This window comes from Salvelinus namaycush, chromosome 19 (genome assembly GCF_016432855.1).
Source record: "Salvelinus namaycush isolate Seneca chromosome 19, SaNama_1.0, whole genome shotgun sequence".
Taxonomy (NCBI): domain Eukaryota; kingdom Metazoa; phylum Chordata; class Actinopteri; order Salmoniformes; family Salmonidae; genus Salvelinus; species Salvelinus namaycush.
The window spans coordinates 50,944,213-50,964,605 of NC_052325.1; the positions used below are offsets into that span (position 1 = coordinate 50,944,213).

The 20,393-nt window shown below is 40.8% G+C and overlaps 1 protein-coding gene across 1 annotated transcript in view; it reads right to left on the minus strand.

Annotated features, from left to right (window-relative positions):
- Nucleotides 1–20,393, minus strand: part of LOC120063876 (tomoregulin-2-like) — a 128,687-nt gene that overhangs the window by 61,730 nt on the left and 46,564 nt on the right. The window contains exons 4-5 of the mRNA XM_039014194.1: nt 19,664–19,690; nt 11,085–11,087 (exon numbers count right to left, since the gene is read on the minus strand). Of these exons, the coding sequence (XP_038870122.1) occupies nt 11,085–11,087; nt 19,664–19,690 (30 nt within the window). The remainder of the gene's footprint in view (nt 1–11,084; nt 11,088–19,663; nt 19,691–20,393) is intronic.

Genomic DNA, 20,393 nt, shown 5'->3' on the forward strand with positions numbered 1-20,393 from the left:
ATTCCTGACATTTAACAGTACAAATTCCCTGTCTTAGGTCAGTTAGGATCACCACTTTATTTAAAAAAAATTAAATGTCAGAATAATAGTAGAGAGTGCGGTTTATTTCAGCTTATCTTTCTTTCATCACATTCCCAGTGGGTCAGAAGTTTACATACACTCAATAAGTATTTGGTAGCATTGCCTTTACATTGTTCAACCTGGGTCAAACTTCCACAAGCTTCCCAAAATAAGTTGGGTGAATTCTGGCCCATTCCTCCTGACAGAGCTGGTGTAACTGAGTCAGGTTTGTAGGCCTCCTTGCTTGCACACGCTTTTTCAGTTCTGCCCACAAATGTTCTATAGGATTGAGGTCAGGGCTTTGTGATGGCCACTCCAATACCTTGACTTTGTTGTCCTTAAGCCAATTTGCCACAACTTTGGAAGTATGCTTGGGGTCATTGTCCATTTGGAAGACCCATTTGCGACAAAAGCTTTAACTTCCTGACTGATGTCTTGAGATGTTGCTTCAATATATCCACATAATTTCCCTGCCTTATGATGCCATCTATTTTGTGAAGTGCACCATTCCCTCCTGCAGCAAAGCACCCCCACAACATGATGCTGCCACCCCCGTGCTTCACGATTGGGATGGTGTTCTTCAGCTTGCAAGCATCCCCCTTTTTCCTACAAACATATCGATGGTCATTATGGCCAAAGAATTCTATTTTTTTTTCCATCAGACCAGAGGACATTTCGACAAAAAGTACAATCTTTGTCCCCATGTGCAGTTGCAAACCATAGTCTGGCTTTTTTATGGCAGTTTTGGAGCAGAGGCTTCTTCCTTGCTGAGCGACCTTTCAGGTTATGTCGATGTAGGACTCGTTTTTACTGTGAATATAGATACTTTGTACCTGTTTCCTCCAGCATCTTCACAAGGTCCTTTGCTGTTGTTCTGGGATTGATTTGCACTTTTCACACCAAAGTACATTAATCTCTAGGAGACAGAACGCGTCTCCTTCCTGAGCGGTATGACGGCTGCGTGGTCCCATGGTGTTTATACTTCCATACTATTGTTTGTACAGACGAACGTGGTACCTTCAGGCGTTTGGAAATTGCTCCCAAGGATGAACCAGACTTGTGGAGGTCTACAATTCTTTTTCTGAGGTCTTGGCTGATTTCTTTTGATTTTGCCATGATATCAAGCAAAGACTTACTGAGTTTGAAGGTAGGCCTTGAAATACATCCACAGGTACACCTCCAATTGACTCAAATTATGTCAATTAGCCTATCAGAAGCTTCTAAAGCCATGACATCATTTTCTGGAATTTTCCAAGCTGTTTAAAGGCAAAGTCAACTTAATGTATGTAAACTTCTGACACACTGGAATTGTGATACAGTGTATTCTAAGTGAAATAATCTGTTTGTAAACAATTGTTGAAAAAATGACTTGTGTCATGCACAAAGTAGATGTCTTAACCGACTTGCCAAAACTATAGTTTGTTAACAAGAAATTTGTGGAGTGGTTGAAAAACGAGTTTTAATGACTCCAACCTAAGTGTATGTAAACTTCCGACTTCAACTGTATACTTGCGTCCTAAATAGTAGGCCATTTGAGTATGAAGAAAAATAACATTTTATAGTATATGAAATTTAAAAAACCTAGTATACTTTAAATGTCCGGATGTCATACTCATTTCGACTTTTAATTTAGTAGAATTCGCAGATACATGTGTCTTACGCATGCACGCGCACGCGCACACGCACACACACACACACACACACACACACACACACACACACACACACACACACACACACACACACCTAACCATCCACCCAGACGTCACCCTGTTTGCTAAAATTCCTCTCAACCGGTATGCAGCCCACCTGTCTCTCCCTATTCTCCGCTAAACCCACCTAATCCCGCCATTATCGAGACAGGTTCAATCCCTTCATCCCTCTATCTTCATCCCTCCATATCCTTCACTTCCCGGGCGGGCTCGGTTCCACGTCAGCCCTATTTCATTATTTCACACACAGGGAAAAAATTATAAAAGCCAGCGATGGCCCAGAGGTGACCCCCTTCATAATACAGCAGATCCTTTTTCTGTCCCACAGACTGAGCTCACACATACAGATGCCCCCACTACACACATGCACGCAGACACACACACACACACACACACACACACACACACACACACACACACACACACACACACACACACACACACACACACACACACACACACACACACACACACACACACACACACACACACACACACACACACACACACACACACACACTTGTTTTACTATCCTTGTGGAGAACAAACAATTGATTCCAATTCAAAATCAAATTTTCCCTAAACCCTAAACTTATCCCTTAACCGTAACTCATAACCCTAACCTTAATTCTAACCATAACCCTAATTGTAACCCTAAACCTAACCCCTAAGCCTAAAATTGCATATTTCCTTGTGGGGACCGGCGAAATGTTCCTATTTGTCAATTACAACTGCGACCTGGCCAAAGCAGTGCAACACAAACAACACAGAGTTACACATGGGATAAACAAACGTACAGTCAATAACACAATAGAAAAGTCTATATACAGTGTGTGCAAGATTGAGGTAAGATTAGGGAGGTAAGGCAATAAATAGGCCATAGTGGCGAAATAATTGTGCAGAAGATGAATGTGCAAGCAGAGAAACGGGGGTGCAAAGGAGCAAAAAAAATAATAACAATATGCGGATGAGGATGGGCTATTTACAGATGGGCTATGTACAGGTGCAATGATCGGTAAGCTGCTCTGACAGCTGATGCTTAAAGTTATTGAGGGAGATATAAGACTCCAGTTTCAGTGATTTTTGCAATTCGTTCCAGTCATTGGCAGCAGAGAACTGGAAGGAGGAGTTGGTTTTGGGGGTGACCAGTGAAATATACCTGCTGGAGCGCATGCTACGGGTGGGTGCTGCTATGGTGACCAGTGAGCTGAGATAAGGCGGGGCTTTACCTAGCAAATACTTATAGATGACCTGGAGCCAGTGGGTTTGGCGACGAATATGAAGCGAGGGCCAGCCAACGAGAGCGTACAGGTCGCAGTGGTGAGTAGAATATGGGGCTTTGGTGCCAAAACGGATGGCACTGTGATAGACTACATCCAATTCGCTGAGTAGAGTGTTGGAGGCTATTTTGTAAACGACATCGCCAAAGTCAAGGATCGGTAGGATAGTCAGTTTTACGAGGGTATGTTTGGCAGCGTGAGTGAAGGACGCTTTGTTGCGAAATAGGAAGCCGATTCTAGATGTAATAATGAGTTAAGGATGCCATCTGAACACAGACCTAAAAGTGATACTTAAAACCAATATTTGTTTTCACTTTTAAGTGCCAGCAATATAGGATCAATTTCACAATCTCCCTTCCCTCTGGTTAGAAAAGTATGGCAAATGGAATATGATAAGGGATGGTTCGAAATGTACAGAATGGGAACCTGGAGGAAAATGGGGGAGGGTCATGCTTTTTCAATTTCAGTCAGAAGGAGGGTTTAGTTATTATTATTTTTTATTAAATATATATATATATATTTAGTCCAGGGGAGGGTTATGGAATTTGGAATTTGTGACATTTCAATATTTCTCAGTGTTTTAGAATTAGTTGCTTATTAGGTCATATATTGATGTGTGGCGTGTGCACTAGGCGTGCAATATCAAGTGCGCCTATAGGCTATTTAGTGTTGCCTCAATCAAATGATCCATAGCCTATATCCTAGGCTATAGGAAGTGCATGCTCGGAGAAGCACCAAGAAAAAGTTATATTTCGAAGAAAATGTACTTCTTTCCCAGAGTCTTTGCTTTTCAAAGGCTTCTTCCGAAAAGAATGCTAAATTAGTTTAAAAAAAATGTACTATCATGCGCACGGAACAACCTTTGTTCTGTTCAGTTTGAGAGGGAGAGGGAAAAGATGAGAAGGAGGACCAGAGATCAACTTTGATAGCTTGCTATGTTTCTGAAACTTTAAGTGGCAGCCGTGCCAAAATAAATCGGAAACGGACAGCTCATTGTGCTGAAAGTAGATATATTTGAGAAGGCCTAATTCATTTCAACAGTCTTCACTTTATTTACACTTTACAAACAACAAGAGGGCTTTGTGTTGGAGCCTACTTCATCCTATTTAATATTTAAGAAGTAAAAGATAAGTCTACCTGTTTGACAGAGGAAATTAGGCTAGGCTGCTATCCATAGATCTTTCTGCCAATTCCTCCACCCACCACGTACTCTTTAAATAGCCTACCTCTGTGTCAGGGAAGTTAAAACCAGGACTCAAATTGAGGCAGTATGAGAGGTTATGCGTATGCCATAGGCCTACCTTTTGTTAAAGAAAATGGCAAAAAACTGTTTCTTGGCAATTTTTCACATGGAATATCCTTCATTTCTCAGAACAAGAATAGACTGACGAGTTTCAGAAGAAAGTTATTTGTTTCTGGCTATTTTGAGCATGTAATTGAACCTAAAATGCCGATGCTTCAGATACTCAACTAGTCTAAAGAAGGCCAGTTTTATTCCTTCTTTATTCAGAACAACAGTTTTCAGCTGTGCTAACATAATTGCAAAAGGGTTTTCTAATGATCAATTAGCCTTTTAAAATGATAAACTTGGACAGGCTAACACTACGTGCCATTGGAACACAGGAGTGATGGTTGCTGATAACGGGCCTCTGTACGCCTATGTAGATATTCCATAAAAAATTCTAGCTACAATAGTCATTTACAACATTAACAATGTCTACACTGTATTTCTGATCAATTTTATGTTACTTTAATGGACAAAAAATTTGCTTTTCTTTAAAAAAAAGGGCATTTCTAAGTGACCCCAAACTTTTGAACGGTAGTGTATGGGGATACTTTGTTTAGTTTCTATGACATTCATTGGCTGAGCTACAACATTCCACACTCAGAAAAAAAAGGTGCTAAATTGAACCATACAGGGTTCTTCAATTCGTCCGCATAGGAGAACCGTTTTTGGTGCTGGGTAGAACCCTTTGCAGAGGGTTCCATCTAGAACCCTCGACGTAGGGTTCTTCAAAGAACCCCCTGTATACTGTATGGTTCTACCTAGGTTCTGCCTAAAACCCTATATGAAGGGTTCTACCAATAACCCTTTGATCTTCGGAGGTTTTTTCTTAGAACCAACCTTAGCCTTTAAACATTTATTATTTATGACAATACATGATATATATACAGTACCAGTCAAAAGTTTGGATACACCTACTCATTCAAGGGTTTTTCTTTATTTTGACTATTTTCTACATAGTAGAATAATAGTGAAGACATCAAAACTATGAAATAACACATCTGGAATTATGTAGTAAAAAAAATTGTTAAACAAATCAAAATATATTTAAGATTTTAGATTCTTGAAAGTAGCTACCCTTTGCCTTGATGACAGCTGTGCACACTCTTGGCATTCTCTCAACCAGCTTCATGAGGTAGTCACCTGGAATGCATTTCCATTAACAGGTGTGCCTTGTTAATTTGTGGAATGTCTTTCCTTAATGGGTTTGAGCTAATCAGTTGTGTTGTAACAAGGTAAGAAAGTAAAGGGAAATGGGGATACATTGTTGCTGTTTCATGTTGGTGCTCTGTTTGTGTTTCTTGTTTTGTTCATTTATTTATTACATGTATTCACTCCCTGACTTGCTTCCCGACTCTCAGCGTACATCATTACAAAACTAAACAATTCTGAAAATCTCACTACAATAGAGCATGCTGGGAAATATAATTCTTTGAAGAACCCTTCTTGCCTTCGAAAAAAAACCCTCTTGCCTTCCAAAGAATGATCAAAGAACCCTTTCTTACAAAAACAGTTCTTAGGATGTTAAAGATTCTATGCCTTACAAATAACCCTTGTCTTCCAAAAAGGGTTCTTCTGATCAAAACGGTTCTTGGTAGAACCCTATTTCTACGCAAAGAACCCTTTTGGAACCCTTTTATCTAAGAGTGGATAGCCAAGGAGACAAAACTATTACTTTGCCTGGAAGCAGAACTGATTTCCCATTAGATAGGCCAGATGCAAAGTCAAAATTGGCTATACAATTTAATTGTAAAAATGTATGAAAACTAAAATGATCTTTTTGGTCTTAATTTAAGGTTAGGATTAGGCATTAGGGTTAGCAGTGTGGTTTAGGTTAGGGTTAAGGTTAGGGTTAGGTTTAAAATCCGATTTAATGACTTTGTGGCTGTGCCAGCTAGTGACCACTGCATAAAATGACCTGTATCAAAGTGTGTCTGACGGTGTCATTTTTTTCTTGATATCAAATGTTTCGGACCTGAACAGTTCAGTTTCTAAATGTATCAGCTTGATATGTGTCAAATTCTATCTCAGATTCTGATACATGGTGGCAGTGTTTGGCACAATGAATCCAGGTATTTGAATACATCCTGACACATATGATACAGTGTGTCTGACAGTTTAGAGTATTGTCAGTATTTTCCCTCCAAGTAATGTAATTGGCTGTTGGGAAGGAGGCTCCGCCCGAGGGTACATCCAATGAAATCATATAACATTTCTAACAGTCAATGTTGACTGGTTGGTATTTTTCAAGCGCTGTCGTTAAAAAGATTCCAAGCCTATTCACAAGCTGTGACTTGATTTCAACGAGAAGACTTTAATGGACTCAAAAAAGCTGATGAAGGATTTCAATAAAGAACCGAGGTAGCTAAGGGAACAATTCATACAGTAGGTATAATATCTTAACATCTCATGTTTACTGTAAATGTCAATGATTTGCTATCCAGCTGAATGAGAAGAGCTAGCTTTCTAGCCAGCTAACGTTTGGCTAGCTACTGATTTAGCTAACGTTAGCTAACATCAGCTAACTATCAGGGATGAATACAAATATTCTAGCTAGCTACTTTGTATGCAGCAGGAGTTTAGGGTTGTTGCTAGCTAGTTAACAAAGGCTTGCTAGTGTTCGTCTGTAAGCTCCATTTGATGAGGAACTTTGCTAAGTTAGCTAGCAGGGTGGCTAGATAGCTAATAGCTAACACCAGCTCCTATCTGCTGGTGGTGGCTTGTTCTATGCTGTCTAGTTAGCTAGCTAACTAGCTGGCTAAAGTTCGTTAGGCAGCTGTATGGTAGCCAGCCTGGAGTAAGCAAGCCACTACCAGCAGAGGAGCCCTTACTTCTACTACAGCCAAATACAGTTGCTAGCTAGCTAGCTACATACATTAAATTGTTCTACTCCATTTAATTGGCACAGGGCTTCTGTCTTTTGACCCAGTGTAACAGAGTTTGCCAGAATGGGTTTCATACATAGGTAGCTAGGTTCAGAGCTCTTGACTACGAAATGTATTTTGCTCTATAAATAATGTGTCCTTCTTTATTAAGTATGTTGGAGGTGTAAATTGTGATTTGTGAAACAGGTTTGTGTAGTTTTTGTTATTGTAAACAAATTCAATATTAGTCAACATACCGGTAAGGCAATTGCTGGCTTTAAATTCGTATTTGTAGTATTAACTGCATCAATTACAGTAGGCAAAATTCGCACAAAGTCCTTGAGGTGCTTAAAACTTCTTATGGCTGAGATCCCATTAACGGGATCGATATGACAACAGCCAGTGAAAGTGCAGGGCGCCAAATTCAAGCAACAGAAATCTCCTAATTAAAATTCCTCAAACATACAAGTATTTTACACCATTTTAAAGATAAACTTGTTGTTAATCCCACCACAGTGTCCGATTTCAAAAAGGCTGTACGACGAAAGCACACCAAACGATTATGTTAGGTCAGTACCTAGTCACAGAAAAACACAGCCATTTTTCCAGCCAAAGAGAGGAGTCACTGTCACGCCCTGACCGTAGAGATCCTTTTATTCTCTATGTTTGTTTGGTCAGGGTGTGACTCGGGTGGGAAAATTCTATGTTCTATATTTCTTTGTTTTTGGCCGAGTGTGGTTCCCAATCAGAGGCAGCTGTCTATCGTTGTCTCTGATTGGGAATCATACTTAGGCAGCCTGTTTTGCCACCTTAGTTGTGGGATGTTGTCTTCGTTTATGCATGTATAGCCTTACGGAGCTTCACGTTCGTTTTTGTTGTTTATTGTTTTGTTGGCGACATTTCAAAATAAAGAAAAATGTACGCTCACCACGCTGCACCTTGGTCCGGTCATTTTCAAGACAACGCTCGTGACAGTCACAAAAAGCAGAAATAGAGATAAAATGAATCACTAACCTTTGATGATCTTCATCAGATGACACTCATAGGACTTCATGTTACACAATACATGTATGTTTTGTTCGATAAAGTTCATATTTATATAAAAAAATCTCAGTTTACATTGGCACGTTATGTTCAGTAGTTACAAAACATCCGGTGATTTTGCAGAGAGCCACATCAATTTACAGAAATACTCATAATAAACATGGCTAAAAGATACAACTGTTATGCATGGAATTTTAGATCCACTTCTCCTTAATGCAACTGCTGTCAGATTTCAAAAAATCTTTACCGAAAAAGCACACCATGCAATAATCTGAGTACAGCGCTCAGACAACAAAACAAGCCATACAGATATCCGCCATGTTGTGGAGTCAACAGAAGTCAGAAATAGCATTATAAATATTCACTGACCTTTGATGATCTTCATCAGAATGCACTCCCAGGAATCCCAGTTCCACAATAAATGTTTGTTTTGTTCGATAAAGTCCATCATTTATGTCCAAATACCTCCTTTTTGTTCGTGCGTTTAGTACACAATCCAAACTCACGAAGCGCGGGCAAGTCCAGGCGAAAGTTCAGACAAAAAGTCATATTACAGTTCCTAGAAACATGTCAAACGAAGTATAGAATCAATCTTTAGGATGTTTTTATCATAAATCTTCAATAATGTTCCAACCGGAGAATTCCTTTGTCTGTAGAAATGCGATGGAACGCAGGTCGCTCTCACGTGAGCTCGCGTGATCAGCTCATGCCACTTTGGCAGACCCCTGACTCATTCAGCTCCCATTCCCCACTCCTTCACAGTAGAAGCATCAAACAAGGTTCTAAAGACTGTTGACATCTAGTGGAAGCCTTAGGAAGTGCAATATGACCAAATGTCCACTGTATCTTGGATAGGCAAAGAGTTGAAAAACTACAAACCTCAGATTTCCCACTTCCTGGTTGGATTTCTTCTCAGGTTTTTGCCTGCCATATGAGTTCTGTTAAACTCACAGACATCATTCAAACAGTTTTAGAAACGTCAGAGTGTTTTCTATCCAAATCTACTAATAATATGCATATATTAGCAACTGGGCCTGAGTAGCAGGCAGTTTACTCTGGGCACCTTATTCATCCAAGCTACTCAATACTGCCCCCAGCCATACGAAGTTAAAGTACTTGAATTTGGCACTCTGAAATTTAAGTACAGGAATACCTTGAAAATCTGACATTTTCTGAAGTAAAATGAGAGAACAGATAATGATCAAATACGTTTATGAAAAATATTTGAAAAATGTTTTGGTCTTGCAAATAAGTTTCCAGACAGACTACCAAGTTTAAGTTCCCTACGTGTTTCGCTCTGTGGTTGTCAGGTGAGCTCGCTCATTACACCCACACTGCCACTCAGCCAGGCAGGTACAGAACTGACTGATTAGGCGCATAAAACGTCACATCGATAGCTAAAATTACGGGAAAATGTAGGATAAACCCTGCCTTTGTGCGTATGGAACATTTCTAGGATATTTTATTTCAGCTCATGAAGCATGGGACCAACACTTCACATGTTGCGTTTAATATTTTCGTTATGTATAGTTTACCGAATTTTTTACAACTACATCAATGGACCCAACCAACCCACACCGTGTAATGTGAAAAAAATGTGTCGGACTTTGACATTGCGAGCATGGGTGAATCGGCCCTGAAGAGCCACATGAAGGGGGAAAGACACAACGCTGCATCCTACGCTGGCGCCAGTTCTACATTATGTGACTTTTTCTCTGCAACAACCTCCAGAGCTTTTTGCCAATCGGCTCATTCAAGAGGCGCCCGCGATATTCCACTTTATCAAGCGGCAGCCGTGCTTCTGCTGTTCTGGTGGCCGTTCACGGGCCGTTTTCCTCATACAGCCCACCCTTCTCCGGACTGGCGACACTAAAGCTGCCAGTCGGAAGCAAGACGCTTTTTCATAGCTATTAAGTAGTAAATTCCCAAAGGCCCAATAAAACAGTAATTAAGCTGAAATTGTGTAGTAATGCGAATAGGAAATGTGTGTTCACCAGTAGGTATGTCCCAAAACTCTGCTCATCACTACTCAAATTACAACATCATCAGTACTGACTTACCACTCATGTATGTAGTAAATAAGTAGTGGAACAACGTATTGTTGATTAGAACTTGTCAGGTGGTGATGAATACTAAGGTAGTTGTTTTTTTTCATGAGGTTGTGGCGATATACTGTCATCTGGTGGCGCCTAGAAACAATTGCATAATATGAACTATTACAAATTGACGGTCCTTCAAAATAAATATTAGTGCTTGAAAAAGTATTTGAAAGTACTTGAATTTGACTTGCCACTGTCTGGCCTAGGACTTAAATGTTGTAATTTGATTGACAGACTTGATATAAGGTATGAACATATATTTTTTTTCTCTTTTTAAAGAGCACATTGTGAATCAATAATAAAAGTCCTGGTCTGTAACTCTGAAGGTCTGGGTTCATGGCGATGAGCACCCTTCATTTAAAAGGTACATTAAAACGTATAATATATTTATTCAAAAAGGGATTAAATGCTTACTTTTGAGATGTTAGGATGTGTCAACGAATATGAAATGGCGAGTGATGGACTGTATCAAGGTGGTTCGAAACATTTGACACAGCATGTATGTGTCCAAATGTGTTCATGGATTCTGACCCAAGTGGGTCCGTTTCTCGGTGGGTCCAAATGTGTGTTGAAGTGTTAATACGGTCCGTATCGGACCTGGACACATTTGGATACTCATGGACATAATGCTGTGTTGGAATGTGCATCAAGACCTGTCTGATCTTGATAAAGGGGTATTTTGCGCAGTGCCACTCTGCAGAGCTGCCTCCAGAACAAGATTCATGTTGAAAAATGCTAACCTGCTCTTATTCTGTCAGTATCAATTGATTGAGCTATTCACTTAATGTAAAATAGAAGATGTTTAAAGCCAGACAGCTTTTAGGGAAACACTTGTGACCTCTAGTTGGGATAAGCCACGGAAGATGAGTTGCCAGCAGTTAAAGCTTACACTTTTCTGCATCGGTAGGCCAACTCTGTCTGGATTGGAAAGGTAGGCCTACATTTTGAATAGTACCACGCTTAGATTCATAATGATGTCGCAGATTATTTATTATTAATTATTTGCAAACAGGGATAGTTTCGTTGCAAACAAGACACACTGATTTGGCATTGGGGAAATATGATAAGATGAACGCATAGACTCTTTCCATTCTTATCCTGTCATTTCGGTAATATGTGTGGTATTAAAGAATATTCTGCTGAGGTCTCCAGTAATGTAAAATGACGTAGAATAGCTTGAATAGCTTGAAATGTTTATAAAAGGCAACATTTTCTCAGACCCACAAATACGATGATAGATTCATGCAATACTTTTAATATAAAGTGTATATACCGTATTTCCACCACTACTGTTGTCAATGGTGGTCTGTGAACCCACAACCTTCTGGCCCGCAGCCTTGTGTGCTATAAAAATCCCTTACAGTACGAAGAACAGTTTCTAAAACTGCATATCTAAGACTCTAGTCTGTCCTAGAAGTGAGGGTAAATAGTAGGCATGTTCTCTGCTATCCACTTTATGTTTTTATTATTATTTGGGGTATAGGGGAGGGTCACTTAATTTTTTTCAGGGAGTGTTTAGTTCAAATATATTTTGCTGAAGGGAGGACTATCCATTTTCATTTCAGAGAGCTAACCCTTATTATAAATAACATACACTCCATAACTAGAAACAGTGAGAAAAAAATATTCACATCAAATTATTACCACTACTTTTCACACACACAACGGCTGCGTTTAGACAGGCAGACCAATTCTGATATTTTTTTTACTAATTGGTCATTTGACCAATCAGCTCTGAAAAAGATCTGATCTTAAAAGATCTGATGTGATTTGTCAAAAGACCACTTAGTGTAAAAAATATCAGAATTTGTCTGTCTAAACGCAGCCTGTGTGGCTCATTTGGTGCAAACATGGTGGTGCTACACCAAAGTTGTGGATAAAAGTGTCTGCTAAGTTATTTACGCTTATTATACTATTTTCACAATATCAAATCGCCACACCTCGCTCGTCCTAATGCAGAATTGTGTGGGGTGGATGCAAGTTAACATTTATTGGGATGACTCATGTATTGGAGGCAGCTCTGCAGAGTTGTAACTAGCTGGCACAGCCACAAAGTCATAAAATCAGATGTTAAACATAACCCTAACCTCAATGCTAACCCTAATGACTAAACCTAACTTTAAATTAAGACCTAAAAGCTAATTTATACAATATAGCTAATAAAACAATGCCTCCGGAATAAGACTAATCACAATAAACGTCAACTTGCGGGGTGGATGGGGCTATCTTTCACTAGATATCTGGGAGCAGAACGTATTTTGCCGGCAAGGAGCTGACTGTATTTGGTCATTCTGGGCCTCTCTCTCTCCCTATTCGCTTTCCTAAACCTCTAACCTCATTACCATGGCGATGGGGCTGCAACTGAGTCGGCAGGCCTCTGTCAGCGGAGGCAAAAGGAGCCGGAACGGCAAAGTATTTTCGTCAAAAGCACAACCAGGTCATTTATTTTCACTGTGTTTTTTAAAAAAGTGGTTCAATGGCTGTGAAAGATCAAACATGGTCATCTCTAGACCACTACCCCTACTGACACCATAAACAAAATAACGGTAGCTCTAGATCAAAATTATGTTATTCAAGTGTAGGCCTTCATTGTTTTAAAATTGTCTGAGACGTATGTGTAAATGTGCACCCTTTATTGACAATATATGAAGTGTGTGTGTGTGGGGGGGTCCAAATACAGACACCTCCCTTCGGGCCACATACGTTCTGTTCCCAGATATCCAGCGAAAGATAGCCCCATCCACCCCCGCAGGTTGACATTTATTGTGATTAGTCTTGTACTGGAGGCATTTTTTTAATCAGCTATATTGTATAAATTAGCTTTGTTTGTCCCGCAATTATTCAACCCACACATCAGACACAATACTCATATGTCCACATGCGCACACACACAAGCGCATACACACACAAGCATGTGGCAGCACACACACACACACACACTTTATACACACAGCATAAAGATTGGGCTACAAGAGGCCATACTATGAACTATACATTACAAGTACTATTTTACAAAAAAAAGTTCACTAAGCTTCTTACAAAGGCCGAAAGAGAGGAAGAATTATAAGAGAATAGAGTGAAAGAGGAGAGGAAAAGAGAAAGACAAAGAGGAAGAGGGAGAGACATGGAGAATACCTTATAAATACTGATAACTAGGCAATAGACCGCTGCATTGGTCCCTATCAACCAGTGTTCTGAAAGGGCATCTGTAGTAATGAAGGAGTTTTTCACCGTTTAAATAGTTTCTCAATGAACCTAATAAGTTGTAGGATGCTCTTTCCAGCACGATTAAGTACCTTTTGCTTTGTGGACAGAGGTGGTTGGAAAATTTGGTAACAATAATATCACGATACCACAAAGTTGAAAGGTTCTTCATCCCAGACCTGGGGGGGACCCAAAGGGGTGTATGTTTTTGTTCTAGCCCACAACTAATGTGAATACCCCAAAGCTTTATGTGTCATAGCGCTACAAGTAGCCTTCATTGTACTGCGGCCCAATCCCAAACCGATCCCTCTGCCTAATCCCTAGGCCATTGTTGATCTAGGATCCTCGAGGATGTGATATGACAGCCACTTTTCGTCTTCAGTCTTTTTAGAGGTCTCAATCAACTGTCCACTTGAGGCTTGAGAAGCCCCTGATAATTTAGTAGTGTATTTTTTTCACCATCTCTACATTTGTGATGGCTGGTGGTACTTGGATTTTTTTTTTTAAATGCACAGGTAGCACTTTAAAATAGTGGCAATATTTCTAGAATAAAGTGCCAATATTTCCAAAATAAACTCAACAGTTTTATAATAAAGTCGACATTTTGAGAATAAATTCACAGTTATATTTCAAGATGAAAGTATAAGACTAGGTTATTAATTGCGTCTCACTGGCTCCCTGTTGCTGTGCGTGCCACCATTGAAATCCCGGAGTTAGATGACTGGTGATACTACACTTTAGAATTGGCTTTAGTAACAAGGAAATCCTTGCTCTTTGAGCACGTAATAACCATATGATAATAAGTATTACTGTAGGACCTGGACGAGGTTGTGCCGCAGATTGGAGGGACCACAGAAGGAGGAACCACACGGACTTGGATGAGGTATTTCATCCAAATCTGTGTGGTTACATATAGGGAACAAAAATATAAACGCAACACACAACAATTTCAACGATTTTACTGTCACAGTTCCTATAAGGAAATCAGTCAATTGAAATAAATAAATTAGGCCTTATTTCACGAGTGGGCAAGGGCCCACCCACTTGGGATCCATGACCAGCCAATCAGAATGAGTTTTCCCCTACAAAAGGGCTTCATTACAACCAGAAATACTCCTCAGTTTCATCAGGTGTCTGGGTGGCAAGTCTCAGATGATCCCACTGGTGAAGAAGCCGGATGTGGAGGTCCTGGGCTGGCGTGGTTACACATGGTCTGCGGTTGTGAGGCTGGTTGGACGTACTGCCAACTTCTCTAAAACAACATTGAAGGGGGCTTATGGTAGAGAAATTAACATTCAATTATCTGGCAACAGCTCTGGTGGACAATCCTGCAGTCAGCCTGCCAATTGCATGCTCCCTTAAAAGTTGAGACATCTGTGGAATTATGTTGTGTGACAAAACTGCACATTTTAGAGTGGCCTTTTATTGTCCCCATCACAAGGTGCACCTGTGTAATGATCATGCTGTTCAATCAACTTTTTGATATGCCATACCTGTCAGGTGGATGGATTATCTTGGCAAAGGTGAAATTTGTGCACAAAGTTTGAGAAATAAGCTTTATGTGCGTATGTAAAAATTCTGGGATCTTATATTTCAGCTCATGAAACATGGGACCAAAACTTGTTCCATTTATTTTTTTGTTCCGTATACATACAGTGGGGCAAAAAAGTATTTAGTCAGCCACCAACTGTGCAAGTTCTCCCACTTAAAAAGATGAGAGAGGCCTGTAATTTTCATCATAGGTACACTTCAACTATGACAGACAACATGAGAAAAAAAATCCAGAAAATCACATTGTAGTATTTTTAATGAATTTATTTGCAAATTATGGTGGAAAATAAGTATTTGGTCAATAACAAAAGTTTATCTCAATACTTTGTTATATACCCTTTGTTGGCAATGACAGAGGTCACACGTTTTCTGTAAGTCTTCACAAGGTTTTCACACACTGTTGCTGGTATTTTGGCCCATTCCTCCATGCAGATCTCCTCTAGAGCAGTGATGTTTTGGGGCTGTTGCTGGGCAACACGGACTTTCAACTCCCTCCAAAGATTTTCTATGGGGTTGAGATCTGGAGACTGGCTAGGCCACTCCAGGACCTTGAAATGCTTCTTACGAAGCCACTCCTTCGTTGCCTGGGCGGTGTGTTTGGGATCATTGTCATGCTGAAAGACCCAGCCACGTTTCATCTTCAATGCCCTTGCTGATGGTAGGCTTTGTTACTTTGGTCCCAGCTCTCTGCAGGTCATTCACTAGGTCCCACCGTGTGGTTCTGGGATTTTTGCTCACCGTTCTTGTGATCATTTTGACCCCACGGGGTAAGATCTTGCGTGGAGCCCCAGATCGATTATCAGTGGTCTTGTATGTCTTCCATTTCCTAATAATTGCTCCCACAGTTGATTTCTTCAAACCAAGCTGCTTACCTATTGCAGATTCAGTCTTCCCAGACTGGTGCAGGTCTACAATTATGTTTCTGGTGTCCTTTGACAGCTCTTTGGTCTTGGCCATAGTGGAGTTTGGAGTGTGACTGTTTGAGGTTGTGGACAGGTGTCTTTTATACTGATAACAAGTTCAAACAGGTGCCATTAATACAGGTAACGAGTGGAGGACAGAGGAGCCTCTTAAAGAAGTTACAGGTCTGTGAGAGCCAGAAATCTTGCTTGTTTGTAGGTGACCAAATACTTATTTTCCACCATAATTTGCAAATAAATTCATTAAAAATCCTACAATGTGATTTTCTGGATTTTTCTTTCTCATTTTGTCTGTCATAGTTGAAGTGTACCTATGATGAAAATTACAGGCCTCTCTCATCTTTTTAAGTGGGAGAACTTGCACAATTGGTGGCTGACTAAATACTTTTTTGCCCCACTGTAGGTAGAAACAGGTGGGTTGTATGTGTATGCAGGTGTGTGTGTGTGTGGGGTGGGGGAGATCTAATACATTTGTCCAAACAGGCATCACTGTGCTGCGCTGTGCTAACACGCGCATGCTCACTCACACACACACACACACACACACACACACACACACACACACACACACACACACACACACACACACACACACACACACACACACACACACACACACACACACACACGCAGTATCCCCAAAGCAATACCATTCTAACGGCCATGGAACGTTGTCAGAATGCAAAGAGACATGAGTTGCGTGCATCAGTCCCTGTCATGGTGCCCTTCGAATTTGCTACAATGTTATCCTCAGTCCCTTGTGTATGCCAACACTTTGCATAGTATCTTGGAGAGTAACAGCTAGCCCAGAAGACTATATGTCGAAACCGAAAGTGTAAATTACAAATGTGTGTGTAATTGCATGGTGTTTTATGTACACTTCCAATAAAGTAGTCTCATAGGCCATGCTTATTATCTTGTGAATGTAAGTCACGGATTACGTGGAAAAGGATCGCTCGTCCCTGTTGGGCTCAAGAGCTGCCCCCTGTCACCCCCTGACCATAGATTGCTTTGTATGTTTCTATGTTTTGTTTGGTCAGGGTGTGATGTGGGTGGGCATTCTATGTTGTATGTCTAGGTTGTATATTTCTGTGTTTGGCCTGGTGTGGTTCCCAATCAGATGCAGCTGTCTATCGTTGTCTCTGATTGGGAGCTATACTTAGGTAGCCTGTTTTCCATTGTGTGTTGTGGGTGATTGTTTTCTGTTTGTGCGTATTGCTTGCAGAACTGTTTAGTTTTCGTTCTCGCTCTTTATTATTTTTTTGTCAATTCAGTGTTCAGTTTATTTTGGTTTATTAAAATGAACACGCACAACGCTGCAACTTGGTCCTCCTCTCCTTCCACCAACGAGAATCAATACACCCACAAACCCCTGTCATGGACCTTGCACTTGCATAGCCACAGGGCAGGGGGGTAGGGGTTTGGTTAAAGCACCATCTGAGACAGTAATTTAACCTAACATGTCTAAACACTACCCTCTATAAAGGTGAACAAGTGGTAGCCTAAGTTAACGGGATAGCTGAGACAAATAGCCTTTAACAGAGACGATGCCCCTGTTTTGGGATAACCTATGCATCCTTTGGTCCTCCCATCCTCAAAGACATCCCCGATAGATGGATAGTGAAAGGAGATATTATGCTAGGCTACCAACAGAGTCATGTCATGTCAGTGATTATTTCTTCATAGCCTAAAAAGCCTATTATTGATTTAATAGGTCTATATTTAAATAAATGATTATTTCAATAAAGGGAGCATCCAGCCATGAATATATTCAAACAGTGCCTAAGATTAGCTGCTTTGCACATGCAGGAGTGGTCCTTGGGTTGCCTCTCCTCCCACAGACACGTTTGCATAAAATCCCTGCTTCATTGTTTATTCCTCCCACAGACGTTGGATAGGCCTATAATTTACTTTCACTTGATGATGAGTTGGTTATTTGAAGGAACTCCCCTCATCTTGTTGTCTAGGTCTTAATTGAAAGGCAAAACCAAAAACACACAGACACTCGGTCCTCCGTGGAATGGAGTTTCACACCCCTGCCCTACAGGGTCACAGTGACCGGTTTGAGTAATGACTACGAGATATATTTTGTGCAATAGGTTTCGTCAAAAGCTTTGAGTAATGACAGCACATTGGGGTTCACAGTGTGTGTGTGTCCAAATCTCCTTATCTATATTTCAATCTGATACCTACCAGACTACCATAAACAGCTCTGAGATTCATCGTCGGCCATTAAAGGACATTAGATTTTTATTGGGGGCTGTTCTTGTGTTAGTGCCTCTGTACTACTCTAACCCCATTTTATAACTGTCTTTACCTTCGTTATACCCATAAACTGCCATATTTGCTCTATCCCTTCTTCCTGCCATCCTCCCCTTTCTATTATTTCTCCATCTATCTCTACCTCCTCCTTATCACTGTCAACCCTCCCTCCATCTTTTTCTATCACTCTACCTCCATCCTCGCTCTCTGCCTCCCGCTTCCTCCCTTTCTTTATCTCTCTTCCTCATCTCTATGGTAATTTCTGTCCTATTTCTCTGGTTGACCTCCCACCCTCTTCATTTCCGCTTCTCTCTGTCTGTCTCTCTTTTGGAGGTCCATAGGCAGAGTGCAATCTGTTTATCATATCTGGCTCCGGGATACTTGTTATTCCTCCATCCACATGCAATAATGAACACACTTGCATGGACAAACCCACATACACACACAGGAACACACACATGTTTGCATGAACGAACGAGAGCGCACAAACGCATGCACGCACGCAAACACACAAATCAACATGCATGAGCTAAACAAACACCTGCATATACAGAAAATCCAGCTACAAGAATTGCATCTCTTTAGCACAGATACACACACAAGCGTGTACGCTCGCACCTACACCTTTCCTGTCACCTACTCAAAAGCTTCCCATTCCTTTCTACTTTTATCCCAGATCTGCCACCATATACAGGTTATAACAGCAACATTAGGAGGAGGAGGAGTGTGAAGAGAGGGGTAAAGAGAGAGAGAAAGAGGGTGATGGAGAGAGAGGGTTATGGAGAGAACGAGAGTTAGGGGGATGAGAGAGCGATTGAGAGAGAGATGGAGAGGAAGAGGAAGCAAGCAACACACTCCAGAGAAGGGACTCATTTCCTGTTTCTCTCACAAGGCTCTGTGACCATCCCAAATGGCAACATGTTCCACTACTTATGAGCCCTGGTCAAATGTAGTGCACTATATAGGGAATAGGGTGTCATTGGCATGGTACAGGGGTTTGCTAAGCATCTTAGATTGTTCTTACTGCTTACATGCATGATTATTTAGTTATTGTATGGTGTGTGTGTGTCAGGATGTGTCTGCATGTCTGAGAGAATACAAACAAGTGCGTGTGTTTGTGTGTGCGCACGTGTGTGTGTGTGTGTTTATGTTCTAGAGCGCGTTTGTTTGTTCATTTGTCCGTGCAGTGTGTTTATTGAGCGCGTGCGTGCATGTTTGTGAATATGCATTCGTTCCCCATCTGAATATGTTATGTGAAAGCTCACTTCCAAGTAGTGTGTCATGGCCCGTCTTGTTTCTAAGCAAGGAGAATGAGTAGAGAAACAACAGTAATATAAGGGACAATGAAAACTAATGAAGAGAAAAGAGGAGAGCGATCTTACCGTCATCTCCCGAGCCTGACCCGGCATCTGTGAGAGAGAGAGAGAGTGAGAAAGAGGGGTAGAGAGAGAGAGGGAGAGAGTGAGAGAATTAAAGACAACATCTGAGAATGGCTTGTGACAACAGATGAACCAAACCTCCTGCTAAACAACTATTGTGTGTGTGCATTGGTTAATCACAACCTCACAATCACAAAATGATATCTTCCAATCTATCATCGTCTTTGCATGCGTTTGCTCAATATGGTTGTGTGGTGTATCATTCCATCTGTATGCCCATTGGAATCCTGCTGCACCCTTGTAAAGCGTCCTCCAAGACATCTAGCTTACACTGTTGTTTGTTGATATGCCTCTGAAAGGGATACTGATGGCCACTTATTGGAGCTGCTGCAGTGGTAACATGAGAAGCAGCAGACCACGATGCTAAACCGACTAGAGGAGAAAGCAGAACATTCACTCCCACCATGTTCATTATGCACCAAACAGGAGAAAATGGTCTGAATCAGGGAAGCAGTACCTGGACTTATCCAATAAGAAACGTTCATTTTCATTTAATGTTGCAAATTGTTCAATAACGTTTGTTACAGTGTGCCTTAATGAACATGAACCAGGTGTCCTTTGTAAAGCTAGAGGCAAACCTGATAAGCCTAAAAACGAGGACCCCTAGTTAACCATCTTTATTCTTTACCGTAAACCTTACGACTGTCTGTCTGTCAATGAGAGAAAAGGAATA